General features: G+C 39.6%; 2 protein-coding genes across 4 annotated transcripts; one reads left to right on the top strand and one right to left on the bottom strand.

Moving 5' to 3' along the window:
- The first annotated feature begins 478 nt into the window (after positions 1-478).
- On the top strand, positions 479-10,031 carry LOC135630961 (glycoprotein 3-alpha-L-fucosyltransferase A-like). Its single transcript, XM_065138294.1, has 7 exons — positions 479-999; positions 1,468-1,628; positions 4,026-4,267; positions 5,007-5,111; positions 5,510-5,666; positions 9,006-9,233; positions 9,550-10,031. The coding sequence occupies exons 1-7, from the start codon at positions 643-645 to the stop codon at positions 9,803-9,805; spliced, it is 1,506 nt and encodes a 501-aa protein (XP_064994366.1). The 5' UTR covers positions 479-642; the 3' UTR covers positions 9,806-10,031.
- Positions 10,032-10,083: 52 nt separating this feature from the next.
- On the bottom strand, positions 10,084-15,168 carry LOC103968361 (galactoside 2-alpha-L-fucosyltransferase-like). Of its 3 annotated transcripts, none has more exons than XM_065138292.1 (4): positions 14,895-15,168; positions 13,398-14,819; positions 12,849-13,226; positions 10,084-11,678 (listed from the first exon to the last, which is right to left on the bottom strand). In XM_065138292.1, exons 3-4 carry the CDS (start codon positions 13,057-13,059, stop codon positions 10,219-10,221), a joined length of 1,671 nt encoding a protein of 556 aa, XP_064994364.1. In that variant the 5' UTR covers positions 13,060-13,226; positions 13,398-14,819; positions 14,895-15,168; the 3' UTR covers positions 10,084-10,218. The 3 variants fall into 3 exon arrangements, with proteins under 3 accessions (XP_064994364.1, XP_064994363.1, XP_064994365.1); XM_065138291.1 differs by having other exon boundaries at positions 13,398-14,831; XM_065138293.1 differs by having other exon boundaries at positions 13,398-13,535; positions 13,620-15,168.
- Positions 15,169-15,596: the final 428 nt, after the last annotated feature.

The following is a 15,596-nucleotide window of genomic DNA, read 5'->3' on the forward strand; positions in this document are numbered from 1 at the left end:
AAATTGTTCATCTATCTATTCCCAGTAGTTAGGTGGGTTCCCTTGGAATCATCATCATTCATCGATCAGTTACGTAACAACCAGAACGGTTCAAATGATCAGCTGGGTTTGCTCACATGTAGCAACACCAGAAATCGAACCCACAAGATTCCTCCGGCTCAAAGTGCTATCGGCTGTTTTATAGTAATACTTGAATGATATTTATTATTTAATTAACAAATTTATTTAGTAATATTTTAAATAGTAATAATAGTATGAATAGATTTGCTTCTGATATTTCTTAAATATTTTCAACATTAATTTGTTTGCATGTCAGGACAAGTAAATAAATTACACGGAAATACGTTTTAAACATGGAAGACCAAACCCCCCATTTCCCAGACCGAGCACACGTCATTGCTCCAATAACAAGAGACGTATTTTGGGGTACATATTTGGAGTACCCGATAAAAAAAAATGCTCCTTCGCCAACAACACGAGGCGATCGATTGCTTTCCTTCTTTTTGTTTACCAAACTAAACTATAACAAAGAAGACAGGTAGACCAACCGAACAGCAAGCGCGACCACAGCCGCCGGCACGACGACTTCTCCTCCTCCTCCTCCTCCTCCTTTTCTTCCTCCGTCGCCAGGAGAACAAGACAATGATGAAGGAGAGCGGCCATTCGCTGAGGGGCGCGCCCTCCCGCCACCAGCAGCTGCGCAGATGGCCGAGCCCGATGCCGCTACTGGTTGCCCTGGTTGTCCTCGCCGAGATCGCCTTCTTGAGCCGCATCGACGTCGCCGAGAAGGCTGCTTCCGTGGTCGAGCAGTGGTCCACCTCCTTGTATTCTTCATCTTCTTCTTCTTCTTCTTCCTCTTCCTCGTCTTCGGTTGTGGAGGAGGAGGACAAGGTCCCGGAAGACATCAAGCGCTGCGAGGAGTGGTTGGAGAGGGAGGACGCCGTGCCCTACTCTCGTGATTTCCGGAAAGATCCGATTTTTGTCTTCGGCATGCACAAGGTTTTAGGATTTCTTGATGCCCCTTTTCTCCTTCGTTCTTTAGTAAATCAAATTCAGCGTACGACGGCTGCTAATTCTTGTTTTTTTTTTAATAGCAATGCTGCTTTATTTTCCTTCCTCTGAATGACGTTGCTTTTGTGAGGTTTTCCGTCGGTGGATTTAATAACAATTGTACATTTTAGGGAGAGTCTGGTCAGCGGTTACCAGCCTTGTTTTCTTGTACTGGTAAAGAGTGTGTTGCGTTGAGTGGAGATTGGATATCAGCCTACTTAAATAAGTTGATCGGTCACATTTAGACATGGGTTGAGATGCTGCAGCGCTGCTGCTTTATTGCAACAAATGGAAACCTGATGATTCAATACTATTTTATCTTTTTAGGTGTTTAACTTACACTTTCGAAAGTGCCTCCTCGTGCCACAAATTTGTCCTTTCCATTTGTATTAATAATGTAAAGCATTTCTGGTTCAGGACTGGAGTTCTTGTGATGTGGACTGTGATTTCGGGTCTGCCAATGACAAGGTACCGGATGCTGCGTTTGGATTGCCCCATGATCCAGCAATTGCTGGTGTCTTACGGTCAATGGAATCATCACACTATTATCCAGAAAATGATGTTGGTGTGGCACGACGGTGGGTAAGCACAGTTTATTCACTGCAATGACCAGTTCATCTGAAGAGTTGATGTTTTCAGTTTATGTTCTTGTGTTTTATAGGGTCTGTGCATTTTCTTAAAAATAATGTCCATTTGCTGTAGATTGACATTCATGAAAGCAACTTCTTGGCAGCATGTAAGCCAGTCTTCTAGAAATTTGGGCTGTCAGATGACATGTACTTGAGCAGGCAGTTATAGTATATAAAGAAGGAAAAGAGTGAGAGGGATATCACCATTAAGTCAAAATAATTACCAAAAATGATGTCCGAGGATAATCTTAACTAGCTGAGCATTGTATGTACTGTATTATCTTTCTTGTGTGAGCCAGTCACCAACTAATTTCACTTATTGATATCATGATCATCACATAATCTAATGTATGATTTCTTTCTTTTGCTTTTCTTATGGACACTATCATGTAATGCCCCTTCTTTGGAAATAGCAAGACCCACTATATTTTCTAGGTTCCGCTGTTTAATAACATCCAATCAGTTCATGTGCTTTATCTGAAGACGTTTTGATGCCATGAACTATGTACATGTATGCTAAAGCTGGGAACAAGATGCTTGAAAGCTATTATTTTTTCTGATCTTTTAAGTATTCTGGCTCTTTCATGGACCTCTGCACTTTCATGCATTATGCTTCAATTATGTGGAAAGATTGACTAGTATTCTTTTCGAACTATGAAGTAACACTTTATTAGAGTTTTTTTTCGAATTAGGTGGATTCTTTGGGAGCATCCATTGTAAATACAAAGTTGATCAGGAAATTTGTTATAGGGTTAGAATATATATCAAATAAGTCCCTATGATTAAATTATCAACCGTAGATGATTACATCCTTAATAAGTGACACCTTCTATTGAGTATTTGAAATTCATAACCCATCCTCCACAAAAAAAGAATTGTTTTTCTAGAGTTATATGAATATCTATTAATTATTTCATATGTATGTGTACAATAGAATCGTGTTTCATAAATGAAACATATTAACATAAGGAGCATAAGCTCCATTTCCGAAGGCAAGTTCTCAACTTGGTTAACAGTCTTGTGCATCAAAGTCACATGGTAGCTCATTGACTTGATGACCCAATAACTTGATAAGGTATAACATGATGATAAGTGGGTACTCAGATCTTAAAATATTTTTGCTAGTGTTGATATCATCTTCAAACATAGCATGCCATCCTGATCGAAGCAATGATGCTGTCATCCTTAACACACAAGTGAAAACTCCAAAGAAAAAAGGCTAATCCTTGGCTCTATGTTCTCGGACATCGCTTCTTTGCTTCATTTGAAATGTTGCACAATAAAAATCTCACCCTGGCTGATCACTTCAGCATCACCTCAACTTCCTTTCAAGAGAATTCTTGTTATGTACCCGACAATCAGTCTCATCTTGATTAAATTCAAAAAGGAGTGTGATCATATTGTTGTGCAGTCCAAATATTAGAAAAAGTTAGCTTTAGCTTCATCCTTGTTCTTCTTTGAGCAAAAATGAATATTCTTTATGAAATTTCTTGTATTGATGATATTATGTCTAACAATTAAATTGATCAATAATTTGATTGATTTTTTTAAATAAAATATACTTAAATCACTTTTGGCTTGATTTAGTTTCTTGTTGACCTGTGATGAATAAGGTGATGAATGGCGATGGCTAACTGAACCAAAGTAAATATATCAAGTTTAGTTGTAATAGCACACCGAACATACACTCTGTGAACAATTACACTTCTTTCTTTGTAAAGGTTTGTTGCATATTTAGGCAATATTTTATAACATCATTGGACATTGAACAGAATCAAGATTAGTCACCTAGATTATGAATGTCATGACCATGGCAACCGATCCAACTTCTAATGCAGTCTAAAAACTGAGAGCCTGGTTTTATGACCTTCAATCTCAGGTCATTGGACACATTTTATTACAGAAATCATAGCCAACAAATTCAAAAGGAAACTGTTCAAAATAACTGTTCTGTTGTAGTGGAAAAATCAAATTTAAATGGTTAGTTACAGTGATTTTGACTGCTCAAGCTTCTAGCTGTTAGATTAACTTTCAGTAGGTTGCTCTTTTAATGGAGAAAGAAAAAGTCTATTACCTGTTGTTTTGCCACCCCAAATTTTTTATGGGTTTCTCTCTTGTGATGTTGTTTTACTATACCATTATTAGACTATTACTTGTTGTTTTGCTATCCAAAGTTAACATGTAAGAATTCATTCTTCTGAAAGGAGTTAAAAATTTCACTGATGTTGTGGTTTTGCTATTGCATACTACTATGCATGGGACTGTCTCTTACGTTTCAAACATTTTTTTTTTCTTATTTGTGCTTGAATATTTACTTGGACATTGAAATTTTGTCCTGTTTGATAGGATAGGGTATAAAGTTGTGATGACAACCAGCCTGTCATCAGACGTACCAGTTGGCTATTTTTCATGGGCTGAATATGACATAATGTCACCTATTCAACAAAAAACTGAAGAAGCACTTGCAGCTGCTTTCATTTCCAACTGTGGGGCTCGTAATTTCCGTTTGCAGGCCCTTGATATGCTGGAAGAATTGGGCATTAGGATAGATTCTTATGGAAGTTGTCACCGAAACCGTGATGGCAATGGTGCGTATAATGCTTTACAATCATCTTATTATGTTTTGTTGTGAATTCATGTTTGGCATTTGATATTTTCAGCTATGTAATCACTTGGGTGAGAGGTCCACATGGTTGACTTGAACTATTCAGTCCCTTTTCATGGTTGTTCATGCTACATCTAATTGAATAAAATGATGGTGATAAATAGAATTGTGTACTAAAGTTCATATTTAATATTCTAATTGTTGATCATGATCTAGATACATGTGTAGAGAATTGATCTTATTTTGATTGTTTTAGATCATCGATTAAATCAAGAATTATACCATTTAATACATTAATTAAAGAATTATATGATGAATGAGTAAAAACTCATGAAAAGAACCAAACCTTTGCTATTAAGCTTTGGGTAAGATCCTGTTCAGTTGCACCAATTTAATTTTGAACAGAAGCATCAAAGGCTAGATAGTTTTGAGCATATGGAACTCTATCTACCATGTGCTTGCATGTTCATGCTTGTCCCTAGGAGAGTGTATCTGTATGTGCACACAAGTTCATATACATGTGTATGTTTAGGTGTACATATGTGAATGCATGTGCTTGGTTCTGCTCAAAGATTGGAAATGGCTCTTGATCTGAACTCAGTAAATCCAGAATTTGGCTTGTTATTAATGGTTTTTATTGCATTCTTCTTATGGAATTTTGAAATTTGCTGCTAAAATTAGTTCCTAATCATGTGCTTTTGCTGTTTATTGTCTGGATGCAGTGAACAAAGTAGAAACTTTAAAGCGCTATAAATTTAGCTTGGCTTTTGAGAATTCTAATGAGGTGGACTATGTCACGGAGAAATACTTTCAGTCACTTGTTGCAGGTATGCTGATTAAACTAAAAGGATTTGTCAGTTTCTTCAGCTGGAAAGTTTGCAAGTTTTTGTAGTTTGGTATTACAGCCATTCCTGTGCCCTTTTTTGGATATGAAGTCTGAAGTCATATTCATTTGTATATTCTCTTTATACCTAGCTTTTCTGTTTATTGAGGAATTATTTGCCTTCTTGTGAGGGTGTTTCAGCCTAAAAATTTTTTGTTGACCATGATCTAGCTCACTATTTGTCATCCAACTAATCTCAGTCTGTAGATCTGTTCTTAGCACTTGCTTTGCACAAGTTAGATTGCAATATCAGAAAAGACGTGTTAATCTTGCCTGAATTTTTTAATGTTAACTCAACTTTGCATTTGCAAAATGTATGTCAGCTATGGTATCACATTGCAGGAACAATTCCTGTTGTCGTTGGTGCTCCAAATATCCAAGACTTTGCTCCTTCTCCTGGTTCTGTTTTACATATCAAAGAGCTTCATGATGTTGCTTCAGTTGCAAAAACCATGAGAGACCTTGCGGCAAATCCTGATGCTTATAACCATACACTGAGGTAAGTTCTTATTTTTGTTAATCATCTAGCAAAAAGCTCATAATCATTCAGGTTTCATGCTTTTGTGATCAATGTTATCATCAAAAGAACTTGAACTATAATGACAGGTTTTTGTCATTGATGTCCCGTTTTCCTTTTTTTTTTTGGGTGCAAAAAGCTGATCCCAAATAGTTGGGACACTGTGGCATGTTGTTGTTGTTGTATGACTATTTTATATTTTTCCCTATAAAGCATTTCCTTGGGTGGACATTGTCATGGCAGTATAGTCAAAGTACACTTTTATTGTATCGTGTTGCTCTCTTTTTAAGTATGTTTTCTAATGTTGGAGTCTTCTACAGTCCTGTTACAGAATGAAAGTTGCATTTATTCCATATATGCAACCTTATAAATGACACTTGGTTTGGAAAGATAGTGTTTAGGATCATGTTTGTAAAACTACAAGACTGCTTTTTCATTCACAGCTTTTGTTTTTTTTTGGTTATTTAAATTGATTTTTTACCTTCTGTTCTTCGCCAAAGATGGCCCTTGTCACTTATTTCTAGTGATTTTGAATCGCCTTAGGCTCTTAGCCACATTGGTCAAGGGTCATTTTCATCATATTATGGAGATTACTCAGGGCGGGCGAGTCTTGGTACAAATTAATATTGCTCCTTTGACATCTAGTTGATCAGGGTTTTAGTTGCATTAACAACCTCTCTATCTGTAAGGATAGTGCACAAAAAGGTTATTGACAAGGCCATAAATCTTTCTGAAACAAATTTAGGTGCCTGATCTTTGAGCATCTAAGAATTTTGTTTTTTGGTCTCAAGTCTTATCTATATATTTTACATGCCTTCTATATCATTTCTGGTTATCTTTTTGGAGAAGATTTGAATTATCAAATTTGTCTTTAGTGAGTGCCTGTGCTGAACAGGTATAACATTTTAACATTCATCATATATGAAACTAAAATAGATATCCATTTTCGAGTGCAGAAACCTGTGCCCCAAAGAGTGATCTTTCTGATCTTTATATGTTTCCATCCAAGGTTGCGCCCATAGTTTCCTAAATGTGATGGACATTTTTAAGAAGAGAGAGCTAATCACCTTAATAGACTTCCTGCCATTGCATCATTCGACATCTCTTTTAGGACTCTTATGTCTTCAAGGACTTCGTACATGAGTAGTATGAATAAGGGAATTTCATATATTTCCAAGCTTCATCTGTGAATCCTCTATGCACAAGGTGCCCTCGTAATTATCAAAATCTTGTACTAAGTAAACATGGGAGGTGATTCTTGTCTGAGAAAGAGTTGAATTTTTCACAAGAATAGATTCAATCATATCAATCATTGTTACCCCTGAGCTTCATCTTGAATCTCCAGTATGCAAGGCACTGACTTACATCTCATGATCTTGTGCTCACGTATGCTTGGGTGGTGATCCCTTGTCCATGAAAGAATTGAGTTTTCCACTAGAAGAGATTTGATCATGATAATCTTTGTTTATTATTTCGCTTAGTGAACTGATGTAAAGAGATCTCAGAGCATGGAAATTGGAGATGAATTAGATCCTAAGAATAGCAGCAGCACCCTTCTTAAAACACATCGATTGATTCTGGTCATATTTGCTTTCAATGAAACTCTTGCTGACTCTGACCAATGCAAGTCAAGTCTAAAGTGTTTGTATATTTAATATGTTTTGTCTCAACAGGCCACTTTTTTATTGTCTGAAGCTTTTCATTGGATGAATGCACTTATTTTATCTATCTACTTTTGTCTTTTTCATGTTTGCCGTATTGTGTTGACTAGATGTATTGGTCCCTGGTCGGTCTGGTACGTATTGGTCTGTTCCGGTGTAGTGTGTGTTATGTGCAAACTGAAAAAAAATCTAAAAATTCAGCTGAAATTAAAACACAAAAACATATTTCAGGATTCTTTATCCTGATATATTATTATATAAATTACATTTAGTACCTAACCATGCATAAATAAGCCTCTCATTATCCACTAAACTACCTCTAATTTATCCACTAAACATAGTAGATTAAACTCGTTAATCATGCAAGAAGTTAATACATGATCAACCAAAGCTTATTCTTATTAAATACCTCTAAGTCTTAAGCAATCATTAGTCACTAATCAGTCAAGAATTTCCAATACTTTTAATCCTAATTATATGATATGATAAAGAAACATAAAGAAAAGCTAAATACCTTCAATTGGAAAAAATTCCACTTTACCTCAAGATCGAATCCTCCTTTTATCCAAATCAAGAGAATGATTTTCACTAATTGCCTATTAGAGAGATTAAACAAGTTTAATAAGAGAGAAAGAATGAGAAATAGTGAGGTGGAGAGTGAGTGTGAGTGAGTGAAAGAGGGGGGAGGGAGGGGCTTTTATAATCCCAAAACAGTCTCCAATGGTCAATTTGACCATTGGGGACTGGTACCAATTGAAATGACACTTGTAGGTTTAAAATTCGACCATTACCAGTCAGCAATGGGTTAAAATTCGACCATTACCAGCCAGCATCCATATTTAGTTACTGGACGAAGAGGATCTCTAATTCTAGGTAGCATGCAGTGGGTACTCCTCCACTTGGTTCCTGTTTCTTGTTTTGCCAATAAGAAGATTTTGGATTTTATTTTCTGAAGTATTTTTTTGTTAAAATAAGAGCCCATTTTAATGGTAACTATCACTAGGGTGTGGGAGAAAGGGGTCTAGAATTACATGGAAGAATCAAAACTTGCCATTTATAGCATAGGATCCTAGCAGGAAATATTATTTTCTTATAATTTTTCAAACAGAAGTACTTCCACATAATACATATTTTGATCAAATCATGTTGATGCTGGCTGTTGTTCCACCACCCCATGTCATTCAGTAGGTTAAGAGCTGCCAGCTCACTGCATCCAACACTCTCCCATGTCATCCTAGTGCAAACTTTGTGTGTATCAATTCTTGCTTCTGATACCCGTGTGCTGGTGTTTAGAATGATAAGAGTGGCATACTATGCATCACAAGATGGCATGCACCAGCATCTGAGAGCGATGATATGATCTAGCATGTGTTGGTGTTAGAGTGACATCCTGTGCCTGCCTGTGATGCGCCCAACATTTCAAGTGGAATCTTCATTCTCAGGAAACATGAAAAACCATGCATTATCGAGTTGGTTATAGCGTGTTTTCTTAACCCTACTAAGTTGATAATACTGTAAGGAGTTCTATAGAGTTTGTTAATTGTTGTAGGCAAGTAAATATTAAATTAGTGTATCTGTGTTATAATGCCATCATCATCTTCTCATTTTTACAAATTCTCAACCCTTAATGTATGATCCAATGAGTATTATCTTCTTGTAGGTGGAAGTATGAAGGTCCATCTGACTCATTCAAGGCCCTCATGGACATGGCAGCTGTACATTCATCTTGTCGGCTTTGCATACATCTAGCGACAAAGATCCACGATGAAGAGGAAAAGAGTGCTGCATTTCAGAATCGTCCCTGCCATTGCACCAGTAGTTCAGGAACAGTCTACCACCTGTTTGTCAGAGAAAGAGGCCGATTCAAGATGGAGAGTATCTACCTGAGGTACATGTTTATTTGACTGATTATTCTAAGCTATCGTTCATTGTTATGATATGGTGGTGCTGGTCCTGGTCTCTTTTCTTCGATTGGTTATTTTAAGCTATTGTTTCATTGTTATGATATGGTGTGCTGGTCTCTTTTGTCTTTCACTTTTTGCATAACATATTATACCGAGTGCAAATATTGTTGTTGTTGCATGTCTGGAACCTCAAATATTTGGTTGTGGCTATTAATTTTAACAACCCCGACACCTATATCTGTTTTAACTTCTATGTGATTCATGTGTCTCGGTTAAATGATGATTCTGAAAATGTGGCAGATCTGGGAAGCTGACTTTAGAAGCACTAAAATCTGCAGTTCTAACCAAGTTCAGATCACTAAACCACACGTCCATCTGGAAGAAGGAAAGACCAGCAATGATAAGAGGTGGAAATGATTTGAAAATCTATCGAATATACCCGGTGGGCATCACCCAGCAAAAAGCACTGTACACATTCCAATTTGATGACGATGCCGAACTTGAAAAGTATATCGAGAGCAATTCTTGTGCTAAGCTTGAAGTTATTTTTGTGTAGCATCGCCCGCTGCTTGAAGTTTTTTACGCAACACATATGATTTGTTTCAGCTTCTGATGTATCCATCATGTATTTCCTTGTTAGATGGCCTGTTCATTTGCAACAGAAGCTCTATTGCTGGTATGCACAACAGGGCAATGTGTAGTTATTTGGCCATCTGTTCCTTGTATGTTTATGAGATTTTTGCTGATCTTAACTACACGAAGGAGCTTAGCAACTTTATATACTAAGATGCTACTAGTAAATTTGTGTTTGCTTCGAACGGTATTAATGTCGTTTAAAGTTTTGACATCACTATGCTAACATTACTCAACCAATGAAATGTTCTTGAGATATAGGGGAAATGATCAAATACCCTCAAACGTGGAGGGTAAATACGAAAATCGGCAAGTTTCGAGGGGTATGTGTGTATTCTAGTCGAAAACCTTAATGCCTCCGAGTTCATCTTCGCACTGCCTAACATACTGCCTGGCCGCAGCCGTTTCGCCGGCGTCGCCATGATCCTTGGAGCAATGGGTGGAAGGGTAAGGGGGAGGCATGAGATAGCATGGCTCCGACGACATAGCCTGGCGGCATGGGAGGTCCGACTGCGTGTGCCGGAGCAGAATCCACGGCTGCAGGCCCCCGAGCCCCTGCGCCACGTACCCGAACGTCGACCACGCGCTGGTGATCAGGGCGTCGCTGAAACTCAGAAGCTCCACCTCTGCCAACGCCTTGATGTTATGGCCTTGCTGTTCCGTGTGCTGCTGCTCCTCGTGGCTCGGCTGGTGCACCCTGACCAACTCGCCGGTCGTCGTGGGATGCTTGGCGTACATGTCTCGGATCCTCTCGGCGTATCCGGAAAACAAGCTAGCGACCAGGACGGCCTTCACTTTCATGTCGGTCTTCGAAGCTGGTGCCGCCCACTCCTGAAGGTTCACCGCCGGCAGAATGCCTTCACTGAGCGAGCAGTTAATGACCTGACGCAGCATCGACTCGAACGGAACGGGGAAGTTGTGGAAGACTCGGATCTGGATGCCCAACGTCTCGTCAGCCGCAGCAAGATGAGCACGGTAATACTTGGTGACGTAGTCCCACACGACGTTGGTCGGGTGCACAAGATACCGAACGAGGTGGTGGAACGTGGTCGCTCTCTCCAGGAAAAGCTGCCGCAACTCCTCCTCGTACTCTTGCAGTAGAAACAGGGACGGCACGAAGTAGTGGTCTGATTTCAGCAGCAGCCAAGGGATCCTCCGAAGCATCAGCTGCGCGTCGCCGCAGAAGAACAGCTTATCCCATTGGTCGTAGTACCAGGGCAGGTGGAGGTAGACGTAAGCCGGCAATGTAGCATTGGAAGAACCTGAGAGCATCTCGTCGTCGATGACCTTATTGCGGAGCATGTTGCCGTAGCTCTGAGGAGTCCCTTTGTCGAAGTCGAGGAAGTTGTGGACGGGGAAGTCGGAAGGCAGAACCCACGAAGTCCCCGGAAAGGGCTCGCAGAGAAGGTCGGTGAAGTCGCTGGGGATGTGGAGCAGCAGAACCTTGTTGTTGAGGAGAGCGTAGAGGAAGGAGGAGACGATGGTGAGCACCCTGTTGCCGAGGCCATTGTGAGGGATCCAAACCACGTAGTTGCACTCCATGGGGCCGTTGCTGCGGCCGGACTTCAACTGCTCTATGGACTTGTTGTAGAGATGGGTGTTCGGAGCGCATTTCTTGTGGAGAGCTTCGTACTCTCGCAGCCTTCGGATGAGATAAGGCGAAGGAGCGTGAGGTGATGCCTTGCGGTAGAGCATAGACTGGTATCGACTGAGGCAGGACTCTCCGTCGAAGTCAGGAGACAAGAGGCCGCCAAGGAGTCTGTCATTGGGTGCCTCGGAGGAGCTATTTTTCCGACCTAGATAGATGTTCCACCAAATGCACAAGTGAATCTATGATGATTAACTAACTGCAAGAAAAAAGATTAAGATAGATTCTCTTGGTTTTATTACCGAAAGGATTAAAGATTTGTTTAGCCATATACTATTTGGATGATCAAGTAGAGCCACAACGATGTTGGGCTGATTCCATATGGATAGTGGTCAAAGATTCCATAACTTGAAATCCTTGTCTTCTACCTCATTAGGAACCAGCAAATGTAAGCTGTCCTCACTTTTCTTTTATTACTCTAAATCATGATGATCACAAGCTCCAAAGTCAAAGAAGGCTCGCTCCATTTGTGACGTCAAGAGAGTGGCCGGCCATTGGAAGTGCCCAATGCTTGACCAAGCTTGACGGAAACAACGAGGTCAGTTGTGTGTATATATACACACACACTAACATCTCGATTTGTTCTTTGATAGTTCTTATTGACTGACGTAAAGGGTGGGTCCCTCGTCAATGTCATAAGCAGCTGCCATATGGGCAGCAGCATCTTCTATGGCTTTACAACAATTATTCGTTATTACGATTGTCCAAACAAAATATAAAAATAAATACAACAAAACAAAAAAAAGAAGAAGACTAATTTTATGTAATTTTTATATTTAAAAAAAATACACTTGAATTTACATACGGTGGTTCATAGAAGCCTATCAAAAGTTAAAAAGGATAGCTAAGCTAAAAGATACTAACATTAGTGGAATCAACAAAGAAAGACAAAACGTTAATAACAAGAAAAGCCATATGAGGACATATTCTCAAGATTTCAGGCCTCCTCGTCAAACAACAAATTAAAGCTCGTCTTGCAGATTATTCCAACTCCAAAAACTAGAGAGAAACCTACAATCTCCTCCGGTATGGTATACCATCCTGCTAGAGAACCGGAAAACTAGAGAGAAACCTACACTATAAGGTTGTTGGTTTCTTTTGCAGACTAATTTCAAAGCCAGCTGATGATGCTTAATGGGTAGCTGATCACATCAAAACACCATTATAACTTGTTTGAGATATGATGAAACGGATAAATCTAGTTCGACCATATGCCGAGTTGATCAAATACATTTTATTTATCTGTTCCTAAGTGTATTTGATCCTATATTTTATCTCTCAAGAAGAAGAAGAAGTGAACATGGCGATGGAGAGTTACCTATTCCGGCTCCTGCACCAACTGGCCGCAGCAGTTCCCAAGATGGCGTCCTATGGGTTCCGACGAGGAACACCAACAGCACCGATACCAAGCAGGTGACTAGGAGCACGCATGGCTTCAGAATACGGGAGCTGTGCCTCTCCGGCTGCGCTTCCGAATTATCCCCGGACATGTCCAAGCTTTGGTAGCTCTTGCTGCCTCTCGCTTCCATTTTATGTCGCCAAAACCCTCCTCAGATCTCTTAACCTTGGTTTGATGCGATCTCGCACTAAAATATGAGGTTATAAGGTCCTGCCACGCTCGTCCAACTCAAGAGAATGTGGTTCGACGAGGCCCGAGACAGATCCGACCTTTGCTGCTCCAATCGTCAACCTGTGTCTGCTCAGATCGAGAGAGTGTCTTTATTAGTAGTCTACCATGATTGAAGAAGGCACTTACAGAAGCCTAGCCAGCAACGCAAGCGGCTCAACGTGTGATCCAATCACTTACACGTCGAATGGGCCAACTACAGAAATCTTACAAGTATTATATTAAAAGGTCAACACTTACGAGGGATCTAATCGTAAAGTAGCCGCCGATGTCCCTTGCGAGTTCTTCTCCAAAGAGAGGGAGAAGATGCGTCTTCCGTAGTTTTCCAACTTTCTCTTATTGGCATGTGCTATGCAGTCAAAGCATCTGTGCCGTGCCCTATTCAATCGTCCGTGAACATGATTGCAGAGAGAGAGAGAAGATAGTGACTTTAGGCCAAAGCCGGTGTTAGCAGTCACTCACCGGAGATGTCCGCCGGCACTGGGAAGGACTGTGATCATCGAATGGAATAGGAGTGGCAGCGGCGACTGAGAAATAGAGATATGGGAACACCATGGGATTTAGATAGGGAGTGTTGATCCCTTGAAACTTGGAAAGCTTTGTGGGGAGGTGGAAATATAGTATTTGGCAACAGGTCCATATATAGATGGATGACAGCATTAGATTTACGTTACAGTGCATATGGTAACCGTCGGAACAATACTTAGGTGGAGTGAAGGGTGCAGATGTGTCCGTGGTGGGTTGAGAACTCATATTTCTTCTTCTTCCTCGAAACCAGACAAGTCAAAAGGCCGAGAGGATCCTTCGTGGATTGCCATGCCACACAGGTCAACTCATACGCAGATGCCGATGTTTTGGCTGGAGGAAGCACATGCTTTCTTCTCGGTGTTGATTCAATGGCTAATGTTTAATGTTCTCCAACCATAACAATGGCTAATGTTTAAACTGTTGAACAGTATTTCACATGCTGAAACTTCACACAAACCAAAAAGAAAGTATAAAATAATATTCTCTACATGTTATGATTTAGGCCAGTTCGAAGAGATACATCTAAAGATCTTCTTCTCAGATTTTTCTTAGTTGTGTACTTGTTGTTTTGTTAATTTCTCTTAAGGAAAATGATGGCAAAAATATTTTTTTGTATGAAAATTTAATTTTATTGGCTGATTTTTTAATTAACTTTGGGTAGTAGTAAAAGAAAGAAATAAAAGTTTCATTATAATGTATGAAAATTTAGATTAATTTTTTTGATATAAGTTTAATTGACATTAATACCTTTCTAAAATGTTATGAAGATAATGGTTTGAAAAGTTCAGATAATATTAATTATAAATATTTTTTTTAATCAAACTATTTAATTGTAGATAAATCTATAAAAATTCTTAACAATATTATCATGTTATCCAAACAATCTTAAATACTGACACTATCTTTCCCGTTTAAATTTGACAACTTACGGAAAGGAGAGTATTATCGACATTTTAGCTTATCAACTTACGATGGAGGATGAACTCTCTTCACCTGGTGGCTACGCGGATGGTGACAGCTGACACGGTGGGGAGACGTTGATGAGCTACAATGGTGGAAGACTCTTGTATGGGGGCGGGCTCGTGGTGGTGTTGTTGTCGGGCGGAGGAGAGAGTTCGTGCAACGACGGTTGGCCTGCAGTATAAGCTGAGAACAATGTTGGTGGGAAGAATAAAAGGGAGAAAAAGGGTGAGAACGTGGAGGGAGAACCTGTTGTGAAACCAAAACAGGTTGTGGAGGTGCAGTATAGGGAGGGAAGATAGAACAGGAGGTTGAGGAAGAAAGAGAGAAGAGAAGATTATTTCTCCTCTACTGTTGGCTATGGTGACGAGCGGTGAGGTTGTGGATATCAGTCGAGGTGGAGAGACGATGATGACCTACAACAATGGAATTATGTGGGGGGAGCAGCGGGAAGCTTGCAGTTTTGGTGAGAAGAATAAAAGGGAGAAAGAGGTGAGAACAAGGAGGGAAAGGATGTGGAGGCTACTGGTGCACCATTTAGGCGAAGGAATATATAGCAGGAGGATGAGGAAGATGGGGAGAAAATTAAGGATGGGAGAGAGAAGAGGGAAGAAATAAAAAAAGGAAAGGAGGCTGTGTACAGATCTATGAATTTTCTATGTATATATCAACATTTTAGCATTCATCTCATTTATAATTAATTAAAGTATTCTTTTTATGAGATATGAGGAGTCAGTGGTATGAATATCCGAATGGTTGGTATGTCATCACTTAGTTGGCTGATGATTTCGATATATTAGCCAAATGGATCATATGGTTAGCAAGATAGAATAACTATTTTTCTTGTATCCAAGTAAACACTTTAGACGATTCCACAAAATCAACCGTTCCTGTGAATTAACTTCCTCACTTAATACCGGTAGACGATGCCAAAGTCATAAAATTGGAAAG

Source organism: Musa acuminata, chromosome BXJ3-2 (genome assembly GCF_036884655.1).
Source record: "Musa acuminata AAA Group cultivar baxijiao chromosome BXJ3-2, Cavendish_Baxijiao_AAA, whole genome shotgun sequence".
NCBI lineage: Eukaryota > Viridiplantae > Streptophyta > Magnoliopsida > Zingiberales > Musaceae > Musa > Musa acuminata.

Excerpts from the sequence above, each read along its gene's own strand:
- LOC135630961 (XM_065138294.1), top strand. The coding sequence starts at position 643 with ATGATGAAGGAGAGCGGCCATTCGCTGAGGGGCGCGCCCTCCCGCCAC. Across the intron at positions 1,629-4,025 it reads GATGTTGGTGTGGCACGACG|GATAGGGTATAAAGTTGTGA; the intron begins GTGGGTAAGCAC and ends CCTGTTTGATAG. Across the intron at positions 5,667-9,005 it reads GCTTATAACCATACACTGAG|GTGGAAGTATGAAGGTCCAT; the intron begins GTAAGTTCTTAT and ends ATCTTCTTGTAG.
- LOC103968361 (XM_065138292.1), bottom strand. The coding sequence starts at position 13,059 with ATGGAAGCGAGAGGCAGCAAGAGCTACCAAAGCTTGGACATGTCCGGG. Across the intron at positions 11,679-12,848 it reads TGGTGCAGGAGCCGGAATAG|GTCGGAAAAATAGCTCCTCC; the intron begins GTAACTCTCCAT and ends ACATCTATCTAG.